Source organism: Chiloscyllium plagiosum, chromosome 3 (assembly GCF_004010195.1).
Source record: "Chiloscyllium plagiosum isolate BGI_BamShark_2017 chromosome 3, ASM401019v2, whole genome shotgun sequence".
Lineage (NCBI taxonomy): Eukaryota > Metazoa > Chordata > Chondrichthyes > Orectolobiformes > Hemiscylliidae > Chiloscyllium > Chiloscyllium plagiosum.
In genome coordinates this window covers 36,231,354-36,249,954 of record NC_057712.1, presented here as the reverse complement: position 1 = coordinate 36,249,954, position 18,601 = coordinate 36,231,354, and the positions used below count along the sequence as shown (strand labels likewise).

General features: G+C 41.1%; 1 protein-coding gene across 3 annotated transcripts in view; it reads left to right on the top strand.

Moving 5' to 3' along the window:
- arid4b (AT-rich interaction domain 4B) overlaps nt 1-18,601 on the top strand; it is a 143,444-nt gene that overhangs the window by 27,392 nt on the left and 97,451 nt on the right. For all 3 annotated transcript variants that reach the window (XM_043679852.1, XM_043679845.1, XM_043679834.1), the window contains exon 3: nt 1,496-1,606. In XM_043679852.1, coding sequence (XP_043535787.1) covers nt 1,496-1,606 — 111 coding nt within the window. The remainder of the gene's footprint in view (nt 1-1,495; nt 1,607-18,601) is intronic.

Here is an 18,601-nt window from a genome sequence, read left to right as displayed (position 1 = left end):
GTCTTGGCACTGCACATTCCATTGTGTTGGTTTCTTCATTTATGGTAAAATTAAGTTGCTTGAATTTTCATATGTAGCAAGTTTGCATTGATGATAAGGCAAAAGCTTGCAATTTTGCAGCTTATGTGCATTAATATGGTAATCCAAACAAACCTAGAGTGATAAATGGGGCTATTTCACGGCAGCCTTGAACAGAGTTCCATGTTGGACTTGAATACCTATGCTAACTTCAAATTAGTGGCTTTCGTTTTAGATTAACTTTAATTGTGGCCATTTGTGGAGGCAGGAAGAAAACCCAAGACTAGACAGTGTGATCTGTAATTCTTTTTCTCGTCATATCTCTGCCCTTGTCAAAATTCAAAATAGGTTTAGAACACATTTACACAACGTGAACAGTATAACCCTAGAGCCTCTATCCTGAGCTTGACAGCTGTTAGTGTGGCGTTAGGACTTGCTTAGACAGTGTAAAGCTTCTTTGTTGCCGTGTATTTGTGGTATCACCTGGGTTTGCTCAGCCTGCATTGTATTAAGACCCACTGCAAACAAGAGGCAAAAAACATATTAAAAGCGCAAGCTGATTTTCAGGGTTCTGCTTCAGTTGATTCCTGGATCATGTATGTAAGTAGTCTATTTGTAATCCTGAATTTGAATGTCCATCTGTGTCAGTGATTGCTGACATCCATTCTGAATGCTTTTGTCAGTGCAAAGATTGAGTCAAAAATCTAGTAATGTGTATGGTCTTGTAACTATGGCTGATCTGAATATTTGGAAATGGATGAGGTTATCACCTGAACTCTGTTCAGATTGCTAACAATTTGCAGCTTATCCTGAACATTTCTTGGTGTTCAATGTTCTCTCTGTAAAAAGCAACATAATATATGTGTAACTTAATGGTACTGTGGTAAACTCAGATCAGTTATGCAGTTATAGCTGACTGAAGTTTTTGCCTGGATCCTCTTTCGTCTTAATACACCTTTTTTGTGAGAGGAGTGGGAATCTTCATCTGATGGGAAGACAAGATCTGAGTCTGTGTTTCCTTGTTAAAAAGGTGACAAAATAGAAATGTAAGTATCAATAAGCAATTGATTTTATAGTTCGCCAATAATGTTGCATAGTCACAGTTTGTCTTGACTGGTACTATACCACAGTTACTTATTTTGCTTATTGTGGCTGCATGATCTGTTGATGTTTAATCACTTTGCAATACAAGACATTATTTACTGCTTACATTTGCAGGGAATTGAGTATGTGCACTCTCGGTTGTTGCTTTGATTATTCCATCAAGATGAATGGGAACCTGGCATCCCAAGTTGCAGTAGGCCATTGGCGGTGTGCCATTCTTGGTGGCCTGGATTATGTTCTCCCTTGTTCCCTGCTTATTTTAATGTTTTAGAAGCAGTGTGTGTGCTGTGTTGTCCACAGATATCATGGTACTGCTTAATCAACGCTGACCATATCCACTATGCTGACATTTGTTTTCATTCTAATTTTGAAGGCGATCGATGAGCCTCCATATCTGACAGTTGGAACTGACGTGAGTGCGAAATACAGAGGAGCATTCTGTGAAGCCAAGATCAAGACAGCGAAAAGACTTGTCAAAGTTAAGGTATACATCTCTTGGGTAATTAGAATAATGGTGCCTTCACTTTTCATTGCTGAATATGTTTGTATTCATAGCACTGAGAGAGCTCTATTGAAATGTGGCTCACAGTAAAAAATGGAATGGAGGATATGGATTAATATGGTCAAAATTTGCAGGCCAAGCTGAAGAATTTGTTAGCACTACAGTGAGAAATGTTGCAGTCACAGAAATATTTACAGAGCTAATCAAGGATCTTTTATTAAATATCTGGAAGTTCTATAGTTGGAGCTTTGTGTGTGAATGAATGTGAATATTAACAAATGTTTAATTAGGTTATGGTTATTATGAGCGCTCTGACAGGGAATCTTGAGATTGTACACCATGACTTGCCATGATTTATGTGGATGTATTTATGAGAGTTGCATCTTCCCACACCTCCAGTGTATCATTAATTATGGATTGTTATACTCATGTTGTCAATATTACAAAGAGTACAATTATGTGATACTTGTATGGTGTACTTTTGTATACTTAGATACCAATCTTGCATTTTGTATAGTCTACAAAATCTGCTTTTGCCTGGAAAATGAAATCAAGCCTTCATGACTGTCAGTGGAAAAGCAACTACTTTGTAGCAATAATCATATGAGGTGCAGGTCATGTTATAAACTATTCAAGTTTTGACCTTGGCTATAGGTTTATTATTATGCTTATCCTAATTAAATAAAAATGGTTGATAAGTGTAAGTATAACTTGAGATGCTGCAGAGTAATCATACAATTCACAAAAGGATATCAGCAGGATTGTTTAAGATCGTGATTTGCCACTGAAAATACATTTCAGAAAATTGGAGCATGCATATGCTCAGACAGGTAGGGCATGACTGATCTGATGGGCAGTGGTCATGGTATTATGTCAGTTGACTTCCTGAACTCAAACTTTTACAATTACAATACCGAGTTATAGACTTAAATGTACAGTAGCATAGCAGGAGCCTCTGGGGGAAAAAGTTGGTTGATAGGATCAGTGCTCAGAAAATCAGTTAACTCATTCAAACCTGGATCCCTACTTAAAACTCGCACTCTGCAGCAGCACCTGTGACTTGAGACCGTAGAAATTGTTCCATTGCTTACTGTTGGCCCCAAACCTCCTTTTCTAATTAATCACAATTTTTGGTCCAAAGTTGTGGTGTTTTGATACAAATGATCACTCTGAGAACAGCCAATAAGATGGTGTAGTGGTACTAACTATCGATCTACTAATTCAGTAGATAATGGGCTCAAATAGTTGAGAACGCTTTTTAAAATTTATTCACAAGAAGTGAGTGTCACTGAATGAGCCAGCATTTATTGCTCATCTCTCATGCACCTTGAGAAGGTGCTGGCAAGCCAAGCTCTTAAACTAAACTGCTGCAGTCCGTAAGATATAGAGACATCCACATTGTTGATGGGAGTTCTAGCAATTCCTCGTAGTGAAGTGACAGCAATGTTGTTCCAGGGCAGAATGTTGTGTGACTTCTGTTTGTATTGCAGATGATGGTGTTCCCATGTGTCTGCTGTCCATGTGGTTGTGGGTTTAGGAGGCTTGATGAGTTGCTGATGCACCTTTTGTGACTCGTCACTTGCTGAAGCAACCCATGTCCAGACCTTCCTGCATTTGAACACTATCTAGACTTAGTTTGACGAGTGCCAAATAACATAAATGTGACCATCTTAAACAAAAGATCATCTAACCATTGTTCCCTGACATTCAATGCATGAGGATTGCTGAACCTTCTGTATGAATATTGCAGGGAGGTTACCATTGACCAAAAAGTGGTCAAGTCATACAAGTTCTATGGCTGCACGAAATGGTCTGAGGGTGGGAATCCCTCCTGACTTTGCTCCTTGTTCTGCCTTATCTAGCTGACCTGCCATCTTCAAAGATCTGTTAGCATTCTTCCCTAAGGTCTTTCACTTCATCTTACTCTTCCAGTCAACTCATTTATTTTGTTCCCCTCCCCAAATGCATAATTCTCTGGATTACATTCCATTTGCCATTTTTCCACACTCCACCCAATCCTCACCTCTTCACCCTTGACTACTTGATCAGTTTTTTGTGTTTTATGTAAATTTGGTAATTATGCAAAACACCCAAATAATTAATATATAACACAAACAGCATGGGACCCATCACTGAGCCCTGTGGATCACCCCAGAACTCAATTTTCATCTGCAAAACCAGCCAGAGACCATGACCTTTTGTTTCTTGTCGCATTCACCTATATCCCAGGGGCTTTACTTTTTCTGATCAATTTGCCATGTGGGACCTTGTCAAACACCTTCGTAAGCGTAATAGCCATTGCAATATGTTCATCAATCCTCATTGTTAGTACTTGAAAAAATTCAGTTTAGTTAACAAGACATGACTTTGCCTTCACGAAGCCATATTTGCTATTACTGAATCCATGCCTTTACAAGTAATAGTTAACTCTTCCTCTCCACATTGGTTTCAGTAATATGCCTACTAATGAGGTCAGATTATCAGCCTATTAATTATTTGACCCAATCCTGTACTGAAAAATGTGTTGCTGGAAAAGCGCGGCAGGTCAGGCAGCATTGATGTTTCAGGCATAAGCCCTTCTTCAGGAATGCATTCTGTTCCCCTCCCCAAATGCATAATGTCACACTTCTCTGGATTACATTCCATTTGCCACTTTTCCACAATCCTGCTCCTTGGATGCTGCCTGACCTGCTGTGCTTTTCCAGCAACACATTTTTCAGCTCTGATCTCCAGCATCTGCAGTCCTCACTTTCTCCCAATCCTGTACATTTGGATTAATGTTACAGCATTTGCCAAACTCTAATCCACTGGTACCTCACAAGAATCAAGTACACTGTATTGGGAAATGCATCCATGATCATGGTTTCTTCTAAAAGCCAAGGATTTAATTCATCTGACCGTAGTAGTTTATCCAGCAGCTTAGATGGACAGAGTTTGTTAGGTGCATCCAGGAGAGCATTTTGAAATAAAATGTAAATAGTCTAACTAGAGAAAGGACCATAATAAGATTTATATTGGAAACGAGCCTGGCCAGATGATAAGTTTCATGGGGGGAGCATTTTGGAAAGTGTTCATAGTTCTGCAAGTTTGAAATGGTTATGGATTGAAAATAAGACCATGTTAGTAGTCCTCAGTTGAACATGCTATATTGGTTGAAGGCTAAATGCAACAGCATTAGACAGCAGCTGGAGAAATTTAAATTGGGAATGGCTGTTTGAGGTTAAATCTACATCTGACATGTGGGAGCCTCTTAAAAGCCAGTTGATCAGAATTCAGGACTAGCAGGGGAGGATGGCTGAATGAAGGAACCCTGGATGACCAGAGATATTCCAAGTTTTTTAGTCAAAAAGAAAAAGGAGGCATTTGTCAGGTTTCGGAAACTGAAATCAAAAAGCCCCTTGAAGAATATAAAGGTAGCAGGAAGGTATTTAAATAAAGAATTAGGAGGGCTAAAAGGGGCCATGAAAAGTCATAGGAGAGTAGGATTGAGGAGAATCCCACGGCATTATAACATACTAGGCACATGATGGTTGCCAGAGAAAAAATCAGTCCAAGTCAAGTGTAAGAGAAAAATCTACAGTAAGGGGCAGGACTCTTAGGAGCATTGATACACTGAATGATCTTGAAGTGCACTGCTTTGGTCCCTGAAAGTGGCAATGCAAGTGGATAAGGTGGCAAAGAAGGCATTTGGTATGCTTGCCTTCATTGGTTGGGGCATTGAGTTTAAAAGTTGGCAAGTCATGTTGCGGCCGTATAAAACTTTAGATAGGCCACTTTTGGAGCATTGTGTACCGTTCTGGTCACCACACTATAGGAAGGACCTGGTGACTTTGGAGAGGGTGCATAAGAGGTTTATCAGGATGTTGCCTTGATTTGAGTGTAAAAGCTATTAGGAGGGGTTAGACAGAGTTAGATTGCTTTTGCTAGAGTATCGGAGGGCTGACCTGGTAGAAGTATATCAAACTGAGGGGCATGGATAGAGCGGATAGTCAAGAGTCTTTATCTCAAGATGGAAATGTCAAATACTAGGGGGCAAAGGTTTAAGATGAGAGGGCAAAACTCGAAAGGAGGTGTGCAAGGCAAGTGTTTTTTTGCACACAGGTCGGGAGGTGCTTGGAACACGCTGCTGGGGAGGTGGTAGAAGCAGATATGATAGTAACGTTTGAGCCATTTCGACAGACACATGAATAGGCTGGCGATAGAAGGCTACAGACCAGGTGCATGAAGATGAGATTAATTTAGAATGGCATCGTGGTCAGTGCAGACATGATAGGCTAACAGGCCTGTTCCTTGGCTGTCCTATCGTATGTTCTACATCTACCATCAATGAGGTCAGTCCTGCCCTTTCTCTTATGCTTAATTTGTGTATGTAATGTTTCATACTCCTTTCGAGGCAAGTAGCCCTCCAGCAAGAAACATCTCTCCTGATTATCCAAAGCCTGTCCAGCCATCAACAAGGCATAAGTCACGAGTATGATGGAACACTCCTCACTTGCCTGGATGACTGTAGATCCAACAACACCCAAGAAGCTCGACACCATCCTGGACAAAGCAACCAGCTTGATTCGCAGTCTACAAACATTCCCTTCATCTCAAATGCTCAGTCATAGCAGTGTCTACAATCTATAAGATGTGGTGCGGAAATTGACCAGAGATTGCTTTATAGCCTTCTAAACCCAAGATGACTGCCATCTGCAAAAACAAGGGCAGCAGATACATGGGAACAACACCTGCAGGTCCCCTCTAAGTCTCTTACCATCCTGATTTGGGAAATATATCAGCTTTTCTTCAGTATCACGAAGTCAAAATCCTGGAATTTCCTCTGAGTCTACCTCCACAAAATGGAAGCAGCTCAACCCTCACCTTCTCAAAAGAAACAAAGGACTGGCAATAAATTGTGGCTCAGCCAGTGACACCCATGTCTCATGAATAAAGATTTTTTTTTAAATCCCCTTTTACTCTAATGTCAGCACCATGCCTCTCTTTTGTAAGCATGCAGACAAAATGCTGTTTAAGAATTGTGCCAGATTTTCTGTGTCAGTGTCCAAGTTATCTTCTATTTTTCTGATGGGCCGAACACCTTTTCCTTTGTCATGCTCTTTCTTTTAATGTAGCATTTTTGGGTTGTTGGCCAATATTTTCTCATATTCTCTTCGTTTCTGATTTTGCTTCATGCTTGTACTGAATGAGCTCCTCACAGAATGTCCTATGCCCTTTTGTTTGTTCTTCATCTTATGTTGTTGATTCTGCATAACTACAGAGCTCCAAATTTGGCAAAATTTCTTTTTCTTTGTGGGGATACGTCTACACAGTCCCCCAATGAAAGTCACTTTTGAATGCCTCCTCCTGGTTTGTCACTGACTTTCCTTCAAGTAGCTGACCTCTCTTGCTAGATCATCTGTCAGCTTTGCAAAGTTTTCCTACCCTGAATTTAGAACATTTATCCCTGATCTATCTTTGCCCCTTTCCAACATTATGCTAAATCTAATTGCATTATGATCACTTTGTCCAAAATGGTCACCCATTTCTGCTTCATCCACCTGCTCAGTAGCATTTCCTAAGACTAAATATAGAATTATTGCTTCTCTTACTGAACTTGTTACATGCTATCTTAAGAAAAATTTCTTGAATGCAGTTCAAGAATTTTTTTTTTCCCTGAACCTGCCTTGACCTTGCAACTTATCACAACACTCGGAAGAATTGCAAACTGAGAGGAAGACATTGTGGAATTCCGAAAGGACAAATTGATGGTGTGCGTGGATGGATGACAATGAGGTTCCTTGCAGTGAAGTATGAGGTGATGCACTTTGGTAGGAAGAATTTTGAAAGACAATAGCAAATATAGGGTACAATTTTAGAGGGTTAAGGAGCAGAAGGAGCTTGTCTGTGCGTGAATCTTTCAAGGTGGCAGGACCGAAGGAGAGAGCAGCAAATAAAGCAGTGTCCTTGGCTTTATTAATAGGGCATAGAGTACAAGAACAGGAGGTGATGCTGAACTTGTTTAAGATATTTGTCAGTTCTGAACTGGAATATTGTATACAATTGTGGGTGCCACATTACAGAAAATGTGAATGCATTGAAGAGTGCAGAAGAGATTTATAAAAATAGTTCCAGGAATAAGCAACTTCAGTATGAGGATAGGTTGAAGAAGTTGGGACTGTTCTCCTTGGAGAGAAGGCTAAGAGGAGATAGGATGAAAATTTTCAAGATCGTGAGTGGGCTAATAGAGTAGATCGGGAGAAGTATATCAATTGTGTCAAGATAGGGAGAAGCAGTGCCCACTGGTAAAAGAAACCTAAACAAAAGAAACTCTTTCACAAAGCAAGTAGTCAATGCAAGTAATACACTGCCTAGAAAAAAGATTGAGGCAGGTTTCAATTGAGGTATTCAAGAGGGCATTAGATGAATATTTGGATAGAAATAGTATGCAAGAGAATGGGGATAAAGCAAGAGATTGGCACTAGGTAATGCTGCTTGTATGAAGAGTCATTGCAGACCCAATGAGCCAAATGGCCTGCTTCTGCACTGCAACAATTCTGTAAAGTAGTAACCATTGCCACTGTGCACTATTGATGGAAGGGCTGAATATTTAATCTAGTGCCAATGAAGGGAGCTGCTTTTGTATGTATGCTACACGCTGTTCTAACCAGTGGAGAAATTTCACCTTTTTAAGCGAATAAAATTGGAGATTAAAAGCTGATCTCTCCAAGCATGTCCACAAAGCTTTTGGACTTGGTATGCTTTCCTTTATTGGGTTGAGGAGAGATTAACAAAGATGTTGCCAGGGTTGGTGGATTTGAACTATAGGGTGAGGTTGACGAGGCTAGGGCTGTTTTCCCTGGAGCGTCGGAAGCTGAGTGGTGACCTTACAGAAGTTTATAAAATCATGAGGGGTATGGATAGGGCAAATAGACAAAATATTTTCCCTGGGATGGGGGAGTCCGGAACTAGAGGCCATAGGTTTAGGGTGAGAGGGGAAAGATAGAAAAGAGACCTAAGGGGCAACTTTTTACACAGAGGGTGGTATATGTATGGAATGAGCTGCCAGAGGAAGTGGTGGAGGCTAGTACAATTGCAACATTTAACGGGCAGCTGGCCTGGATGGGTATATGATTAGGAAGGGTTTGGAGGGATATGGGCCAGGTGCTGGCAGGTGGGACTAGATTGAGTTGGGATATCTGGTCGGCATGGACACGTTGGACTGAAGGGTCTGTTTCTGTGCTGTACATCTCTATGACTCTATGTCAACTAATATATCCTTTTTCTGAAGCACCTGCCACTTTATTTGATCCAAATATGCGTGCAACTCTCATCCCAAAGCATATGGTTAACTCAACAATCCTACCGAGTGATCTAACAAGCCCTTCAATTGTGTCAGGTACAGCTGTAGTAATATCCACATCCAAGTAATGGTAGAAAAATTGCTTCAGCTTCCAAGTGCTGTGAAGTGTGAGCATTTGAACAACATGGTGTTTTAAGGTATTTACAGTGTAGAAACAGGCCATTTGGCCTACTGATCCACGTGTGCATTTATTCTCCCTGCACCACTTCTCAGTCCACCTTTATCTATCCCTTTCGACATATACATCCTGTCTCTCTGTCCCATATTCCAGTCTCCTTTTGTGCATCCACCTTGTACTCCAATACATTCATGCTATTCCTCTCAAATAGCTTTTTATTCGCTAACTCCACAAACACACTCTGTTGCAAAGTTTGTTGATCTTTTCTCCCGTTCTTATTTCTGACAGTTGGTACATGAACTTCTATAAAAAGGTCCACATTTATGGTCAACATACTGCAGTGGTTTGCCATTTTGTTTTGTATGATGTCTGACATGGAGATGTCCACTTTGAACACCTACCATCAGGTATTCTGCGTGGGTTTCCTCCCACAGTCCAAAGATGTGCAGGTTAGGTGAATTGGCCGTGCTAAATTGCCCATACAGTTAGGTACATTAGTCAGAGGGAAATGGTCTGGGTGGGTTACTCCTCAGAGGGCAGATGTGGATGGTTGGGCAGAAGGGCCTGTTTCCACACTGTAGGGAATCTAATCATTTTGGAAAGATTTACAGGTGAATCATCAACCTGTTTGTCCATATTAGCAACATAGCTTCCACATTCTAATGTCACTAACACCTGGCTAGAGATCTCCAACACCTCTGACCAAGAAGTAAGGATGCTGTTATTGTGCCACAAGGCCTCCTGGGTAAAGTAATATCTTTTAGATTTCCAGTTACATGTTTATTTGTGACTACATTGTTTACAACAATAATTAGTAGCAGGGTAGGCTATGTGGGTCGTTGACACTGCTGCATTATTTGGTGACGATTGAGGTTACATGGGGTCAGTGTGGATCACAGCAATTCGCAATATGTGTCAACAATTTGATTCGGGAATTAAAAGTAATATTTTCAATTTGCTGATGACACAAAACTAAGTGAGATTGAATGGAGAGGTGTTGAATGAGCAAATGGAGTTCAAGGCAACTTAGCCAAGTTGAGTAAGTGAGCAAATGCATGGCAGATGCAGAATAATGTGAAGAAGCCTGAAGATGTCAGTTTGGTATGAACTCCAGAATGGCAGGGTATTATTTAAATGGTCATAGACTGAGGAGTTGCAATGTACAAAAGGACCTGGCTGGCCTTGTACAAGAGTCAATCCAAGCCATCGTGTAGGTGTAGAAAGCTATTAGGATTCATTGTAAGAGGATTTCCATACAGGACCAAGGATGTCTAACTGCAGCTGTACAGAGTCTTGCTGAGACATACCTGAATTTCTTGCAGTTTCGGTCTCCATGCTGAAGGAAAGATATATTTGCCATAGAGAGATTGCAGTAAAGGTTCCCCAGACTGATTCCTGAGACAGGATGCTTCCCATAACAGGAGAGATTTGATTGACTAAGCTTGTATTTACTGAAGCTTAAAAGAATGAGAGGACATCTCATTGAACCACACAACATTCTGTAAGGTCTGGACAAACTCTGTGGGGTTGATATTCCCCCTTGCTTGGGGATGGGGTGGCAGGGTGACAGAGAAAGGGATCACAGTCTCAGGATACAAGATAAACCATTTTGGATTGAGATGAAGAGGAATGTCTGGTAGTGAGATTCTCTACCCCAGAAAATTGTGGAGGGTAAGTCATTGAATATGTTTAAGAAAGAATTAGACTTTCAGAGATTAAAAGCATCAATGGTTGTTGAGGAGAGTGGGAGCATGGAGCTGTGATAGAAATTAGGCATGGTCATGTTGAATGCTGGAATAGCATGAGAGGATGGATGGGCCTACTTCTCCTATATTTCCAGTGCTTCTATGAGATCATGACTGATCTGGTTTGCCTCCATTCCACATTCCTTCACACTGTAACCTTTGAATCTCTTATTAAGCAAACTCTCCTAATCAAAGTTAAAAATCCCACAACACCAGGTTATAGTCCAACAGGTTTAATTAGAAGCTCACTAGCTTTCGGAGTGTTGCTCCTTCATCAGGCTCCTTCACCTGATGAAGGAGCGTCGCTCCGAAAGCTAGTGTGCTTCCAATTAAACCTGTTGGACTATAATCTGGTGTTGTGGGATTTTTAACTTTGTACACCCCAGTCCAACACCGGCATCTCTGAATCATATCCTAATCAATTAATAACTTTCTGTGATTCACATACCAGGGCTGCCAGATCCCTGTGTGCATCAAGAATCATAGAATCCCTGCAATGGAAGTAGGCTGTTTGGTCCATCAAGTCTGCACTGATCCCCCAACAACCATCCCACCCAGACCCACCCCCTACCCTATCCCTCTAACCCTGCATTTCCCATGGCTAATCCACCAATTTACACTTCCCTGGACACTCTGGGCAATTTAGCTTGGCAAATCCACCTAACCTGCACACGTTTCGACTGATGGAGGAAACCAGAGCACCCAGACTAAACTGACGCAGACACAGGAAGAATGTGTGGAAACTCCATTCAATCCAAGCCATCGTGTAGGTGTAGAAAGCTGTTAGGATTCATTGTAAGAGGATTTCCATACAGGACCAAGGATGTCTAACTGCAGCTGTACAGAGTCTTGCTGAGACATACCTGAATTTCTTGCAGTTTCGGTCTCCATGCTGAAGGAAAGATATATTTGCCATAGAGAGATTGCAGTAAAGGTTCCCCAGACTGATTCCTGAGACAGGATGCTTCCCATAACAGGAGAGATTTGATTGACTAAGCTTGTATTTACTGAAGCTTTAAAAGAATGAGAGGACATCTCATTGAACCACACAACATTCTGTAAGGTCTGGACAAACTCTGTGGGGTTGCTCAAGGCTGGTATGAAACACCGGTCCCTGGCACTGTGAGGCAGCAGTGCAAACCACTGAGCTGCCCATAGAGTTCTGCAATCTGCCTCCATTTAGATAATATTCTGTCTTGCTGTTCTTCCTTCAAAAGTGGACAGTCTACATTCTTCCACATTATGCTCCACATTTCAAAATGCTCCATCGGTGCTGTACTTGTGTCCCTCCCTTTGATACAGGAGGCCCGGCTTCAAATCTCACCTGCTCCAGAGCTATGTCATAACATCTCTGAGCAGCTTGATTCGGAAATACCTGCTCCATTTGTCCATTCTCTTTAGATAGATTATATTCTGACAATTCTGTTTCCTACCTATTTTTGTCATTGACAGGCCCTTGACTCATAGTCATTAGAGTTGTACAGCGTTGAAACAGACTCTTCAATCCAACTCGTCAATGCTGACCTGATATCTTAGTGATCTAGTCCCATTTCCCAGCATTTGGCCCATACCCCTCTAAACCCTTCCTATTCACTTACCTGTTTAAATGTCTTTTAAATGTTGTAATTATTACCAGCTCCACCACTTCTTGTGGCAGATCATTACATACATGCACCACCCTCTGCGTGAAAAGGTTGCCCCTTGGGTCCCTTTTAAATCTTTCTCCTCACATCTTAAACCTGTGCCCTCTAGTTTTGGTCTCCCCTGCCCTGAGGAAAAGACTTCAGCTATTCATCCTATCTGTATCCTTCATGATTTTATAAACCTCTGTAAGGTCACCTCTCAGTCTCCAATGCTGCAAGAAAAACAATCCCAGCTTCTTCAGTCTCTGCATATCGCTTGAATCCTCCAATATCAACAACATTCTTGTAAGTCTTCTCTGAACCCTTTCAAGTTTAACAACATCTTTCCTATAGCAGGGAGATCAGAATTGTATGCATGAGTCCAAAAGTGGCCAAATCAATGTACTGTACAGGTGCAACATGACATCCCAACTCCTACACTCAATGCACTGACCAGTGAAGGCAAGTTGCCTTCACCATCCTATCTATCTGCAACCCCACTTGCAAGGAGCTATGCATCTCCACCTCTTTATTTGGCATCAATCTCCAGGGCCCTGCCATTAAGTCCTGTCCTGGTTGCCTTACCAAAACGCAACACCTCGCATTTATCTAAATTAAACTCCATCTGATCAAGGTCCTGTTATACTCCTGAGATTACATTCACTGTCCAGTACATCACCAATTTGTATCATCTGCAAACTTACTAACTAATACCTCCTTTATTCGCATCCGAATCATTAATACAAAACCAAAAATTAGTGGACCCACCGCCTATACTTGTGGCACACCACTGGTCATAGGCCTCCAGTCCTAAAAACAAACTCCCACCACCATCCTCTGTCTCCTACCTTCAAGTCAATTTTGTATCCAATTGGCATTATTTCAATCAAGTCAGTGAGACAAGAGTTCCCACGCAGAAAAGCATGTTGACTGTCCCTAATTAGTCTTTACTTTTCCAAATGCATGTTAATCCTTGTCTTGTTCAAAGTATAAACATATTCTTTGTCTCCCATAATAAAGCCTTCATTTTCTTGAGGAAACCTGTAAGATACTCATAGACTATTTAATTTTTCCTGATTGTTTATCCTCTCATTTCTATACCAGTAAAGGTCTCGTGCGTCATCTTGAGTGCCTCCATATCATTTTATAATAATGGGCACCAAATTGTTTACAGTACTCCACGTATAACCAGAACTCTACAAATTAAACAAACATGCATCTGCTTTTCGATTGTATTCCACCAAAATGAGCCCGAGTGCTTTTATTTAACTTAAGCTATTAAAAGTAGCAATTTGTGTACCCATATCCCCAGATCCCTCTAGTCCTCTATCCATGCACACTATCATTTGCGAGAAGGACACTCATGAAAGCAGAATACTGAGGACGTTGGAAATCTGAAATGAAAACAGAAAATGCCAGAGAATTTGGCAGATTTGGTAGCATGTGTGGAGAGAAAAGCAGAGTTAATGTTTTGAGTCCAATATAATTCTTCACAACCGACTCCTACTAGACTTGAAACATTGACTCTTTCCACAGATGCTGCCAGACCGGTTGAATTTCTTCAGCACTTTATGCTTATTTCTAATTTCCAAGGAGTATGTGATCACCAACTAGGGCGATCTTTTTAAGGTGAGAGGAGAAAGATTTCGAAAGGACCTGGAGGACACCTTTTTTCACTGAGTGTTGTTCATAGGTAGAACGAATTGCCAAAGGAATTGGTAGATGCAGGTACAGTTAGAACATTTAAAAGACATTTGGACAGAAATGAATAGCAAAGGTTGAGAGGGATATGGGCTAAGTGGGATTAGTTTTAGTTTGGGAAACTTAGTTGGCATGAATGAGTTGGATTGAAATGTCTCTTTTTGTGTTTTGTAATTCTGACTGTGACCTTGTCCTTCCAACCAAAATATATTAATTCACATTTATCTGTGCTGAAGTTCAATTATCAAGTCTATGCCTGTTTAGCGGATTTTGTTTTGCTGTCCCATTTTCCCTTTTTATTAACTGCAATTACCAATTCAATATCCTCTACAAGGTTTGAACCTACACCTTAGACTCCTGGGTCCAAAGTCATTATGTAAATCATACACCATATTGACCTAATCATCAAACCATAGAATCATAGAAAAACTTTGGCATGCAAAGAGGCCATTCAACCTATCACTTATGTGCCAGCTGAATAAACAGTCCGGCCATTCCAAATCTATTTCCGAGCACATAATCCTTCACCTCACAGGTTCCAATTCTTGTGGTCTCAATCCAATTTCCTATTTTAAATGAGTTGAGGGTTTCCATCACAACTGCCAAACTGGGCAGTGAACTCGAGACACCTACCACCCTCTGGCTGATAAACTCCTCATAACATCTCTAATTCTTCTTTGAATTGCATTCAATCTGTGCTCCTGATAATTGTCTTCTGCTAGAGGAAGCAGGTCTTCCATGTCCACCCTCCATCACTCAGTTAAGTCATCACTTTGTGGTCTCTAAGAAAAGCAACCCTAGCCTATCAAACTTTTTCTCACCGTTACAATTTTTAAATCCTGGCAACATTCTTGTAATTCTCCTCTGTTCTCTCCAGAGTAGTTTGCCCTATAATGTGATGATCAGGACTGTACCAAAAAAGCTAACTGTGGACTGAGCAGTTTTTCATACTCTCAGCATTAGCCTGTTTTTTTTTTAATGCAATATCTCGCCTAAGAATCCCATATATCTTCTTTGTCATCTTATCTGTATGTCCTGTACCTTCAGGGACCTGTGGATATGCACTCCAAGGTCTCACTGTTCCTCTACCCCTCTTGATATCCTCCATGCATAATCTCTCACTTCTCTGAATCGTATTCCATTTTACACTTTTCCAACTACTCAACCAAACAGTTGATATCATTCCGCAGTCGTCTTCTTCACATTCAATTGCATGTCAGTTTCTATGTTGTCTTTCAATTTCTTGATCGTGCCTCCCCCTATTTAACTCACTAATAAATAACACATACAGTAAGGGACACAACACGTGACCTTTGTCGAATACCACTGGATTTTGCTTTCCCTTCATGCAAAGTTTGTCGACCATGACCCTTTGTTTCCTGTGAGCCAGTTTTGGATCAAAGTGCTGCGTTGTCCACTATGCTGTGGGCTTGAATTTTTATGATCTTACATTGTCCAATATCTTTGCTAAAATCTACGTAGGCAATATCCATTGTATGACTCTTATCAATTATTTTTCCTCAAATTCAATTACGTTCATAAGATGCAACCTTCCTTAAAATAAACATGCTACCTAGTCCTGATGAATCGTGCCTTTTCAAGTTGCAGCTTATCCTGTCTCATCGTATTTGATTCTAATAATTTGCCCACCATTGATGTCAGATCAACTAGCATATAATTATTTGGCCTCTCCATTGCACTATTTTTGAATGAAGGTACAATGTTCACAGACCTCCAGTACTCTTTGTACCTTGCCTGTATCTCATGAGTATTGGAAAATGATCTTCCAAGCATCTGCATTTCCTCCTTGGCTTTGTTTAACTGCCTGGAATAGAATTCATCAAGACCTGGTGATTTTGCCATGCTCAAGGTCATTCCCTCCTGGACTTTAATTCTCGTTGCATTTTTTGTAAACCTTGTGGGGCACCACTTTGTAACATCTGCTATCCTGTGTACATAACTTTAAGTCCAAATGTCTGTTTTCTGTTTTACAACTAACAATCTAATAAGAGAGCAGCCCCAAGGTCTGGTAAGACTATGGAGTCTTCACTTCACTTCACTTTTTTAAAAAACTCCTCCATCATGTGACATAAACTGTTTATGGAGTGACATTCCCTGTCGGTTTTGCGAGAGGATTATTTTTCAGTCTTGCTGATTAAGAAGCATGTAAATGTTTACATTGACATTAAGTTCAGTGTTTAGTGAAGGTAAGTATTTGAATTAATTTGTAGTTAACATAAATGAGCTGTGGCAGTAATGACATTGGGTAAATTTTGTACCCAGCAGCTATGCCTTGTTAGAGGTAAACCCAGAAAATGAAAAAGAACCTTTTTGTTGCTGCTAAAATAACATCACTGGGAAATTATGTGTGAACAATTACCAGATGGATAATCATATTCATCATAGCATTGCAAAACAGCTGCTGGGAAAATGAGAAAGTCAAATTTGTTTTCCATTTGGACATAGCCTCCTCTTCACAGTAATCATCTCTCTTATCCCACCAACATCCTTGCTGTGATTCTTTGCTTTTTGGTACAGTATTTTTTCTTGCTGACATGTTCATAACAGTCATTGTTGCTGTCCTTAAGGCAAGAGGGCTTCTGCAAAGATTAGGGTCATTGAGTGATATTCATGAGAAAAATTGAGGGCACATTGGATCATTGGCAATTTTTAATTGGGCTTCAAGCAGAATTTTAAAAATACATAAAGACATATTTCAATTTTTTTCCCAAAAGGCACCTTTCTACGTAAAACAAAAAGGATTATTAATTACACCGTGTACATGATTGCACAAACTTACAAGTGCTGAAGAACTTGCTAATCCTTTGCCTCCCTCTTCCTTGATGTCCTCATCCCCTCTTGTTTACTGACCAACCCATTCTCTCAAATGAGTTTGGGCTCGAGAGTGGGAAAAAAACAATTGAGCAGGAAGGGCGGGTGCAAGCTTGCAACGGGAAAGACGGATGCTGGCACAAATGGCCTGAAAGTCACCCAGTTAATTTGTTGCGTTAGCTTCTTACTCAACACGTGTGAATGATAGATTTGGGGAACAGAACATTGCACAGGAGAGAGTACCCACATGTCAGGGGATTTCCTCAGCAATGGCCAGAGGAGATTATTTTATATTTATAGATATGTGCTGCTTGATATCCTTGGCCATTGTTTATTAGCTTCAAATTAGAAAACAGTCTTCTGTTTGTTTTTCCACTTTCTCTTCAACATCTTTCCTTGATGTTATGTGTCTTCAACACTTTGTGAGAACTCATATGATACACACAACCTTTCTTGCTTATTATGTTGTCCTTTTTCCTTCCATTTATTGTCCTTTTTTTTTCCTTTCCATCTCTAGGTCCAGTTTACTTCTAGGCAAATTTATATATCTGTTAAATAGTTTTCACATTTAAACTGAAATAAAATGATTTTGAGGGATGTGTTGTTGCCAGAGTTAGCCTTTGTACCCTGGAATAAGGGATGGAGAAAGTTTGGCCAGGACTTCTGTTGTTTGCTCTTTGTTTGTGGTGCCTTTGTAAATGTCTGGTGAGGACAGGATTAGCTTTGACAGAAGTAATGGTCACAGTAAAACAACCTGTTCACGTCCACCCGAACAATCTGTCGAGACACTGGAGAAATGATGAGGCCCACGAGATTTAGTCCTGCATGAGCTAGGAGAAAGTGAGGACTGCAGATGATGGAGATCAGAGCTGAAAAATGTGTTGCTGGAAAAGCGCAGCAGGTCAGGCAGCATCGAAGGAGCAGGAGAATCTATGTTTCGGGCATAAGCCCTTCTTCAGGAATGAGGAAGGTGTGCCAAGCGGGCTAAGATAAAATGTAGGGAGGAGGGACTTGGTGGAGGGACGTTGGGAATGCGATAGGTGGAAGGAGGTTAAGGTGAGGATGATAGGTTGGAGAGGAGGTGGGATGGAGAGGTCGGGAAGAAGATTGCAGGTCAAGAAGGCAGTGCTGAATCCAAGAGTTGGGACTGAGATAAGGTTGGGGGAGGGGAAATGAGGAAGCTGGAGAAATCTGCATTCATCCCTTGTGGTTGGAGGGTTCCTAGGTGGAAGATGAGGCGCTCTTCCTCCAGGCATCGTGTTGCCATGGTCTGGTGATGGAGGAGGCCAAGGACCTGCATGTTCTTTGCATAGTGGGAGTGGGAATTGAAGTGTTCAGCCACAGGGCGGTTGGGTTGGTTGGTGTGGGTGTCCCAGAGGTGTTCTCTGAAACGTTCCGCAAGTAGGCGGCCTATCTCCCCAATGTAGAGGAGGCCACATCGGGTGCAGCGGATGCAGTAAATGATGTGTGTGGAGGTGCAGGTGAATTTGTGACGGATATGGAAGGATCCCTTGGGGCCTTGGAGGGATGTGAGGGGGGAGGTATGGGCGCAAGTTTTACATTTCTTGCGGTTGCAGGAGAAGGTGCTGGGAGTGGAGGTTGGGTTGGTGGGGGGTG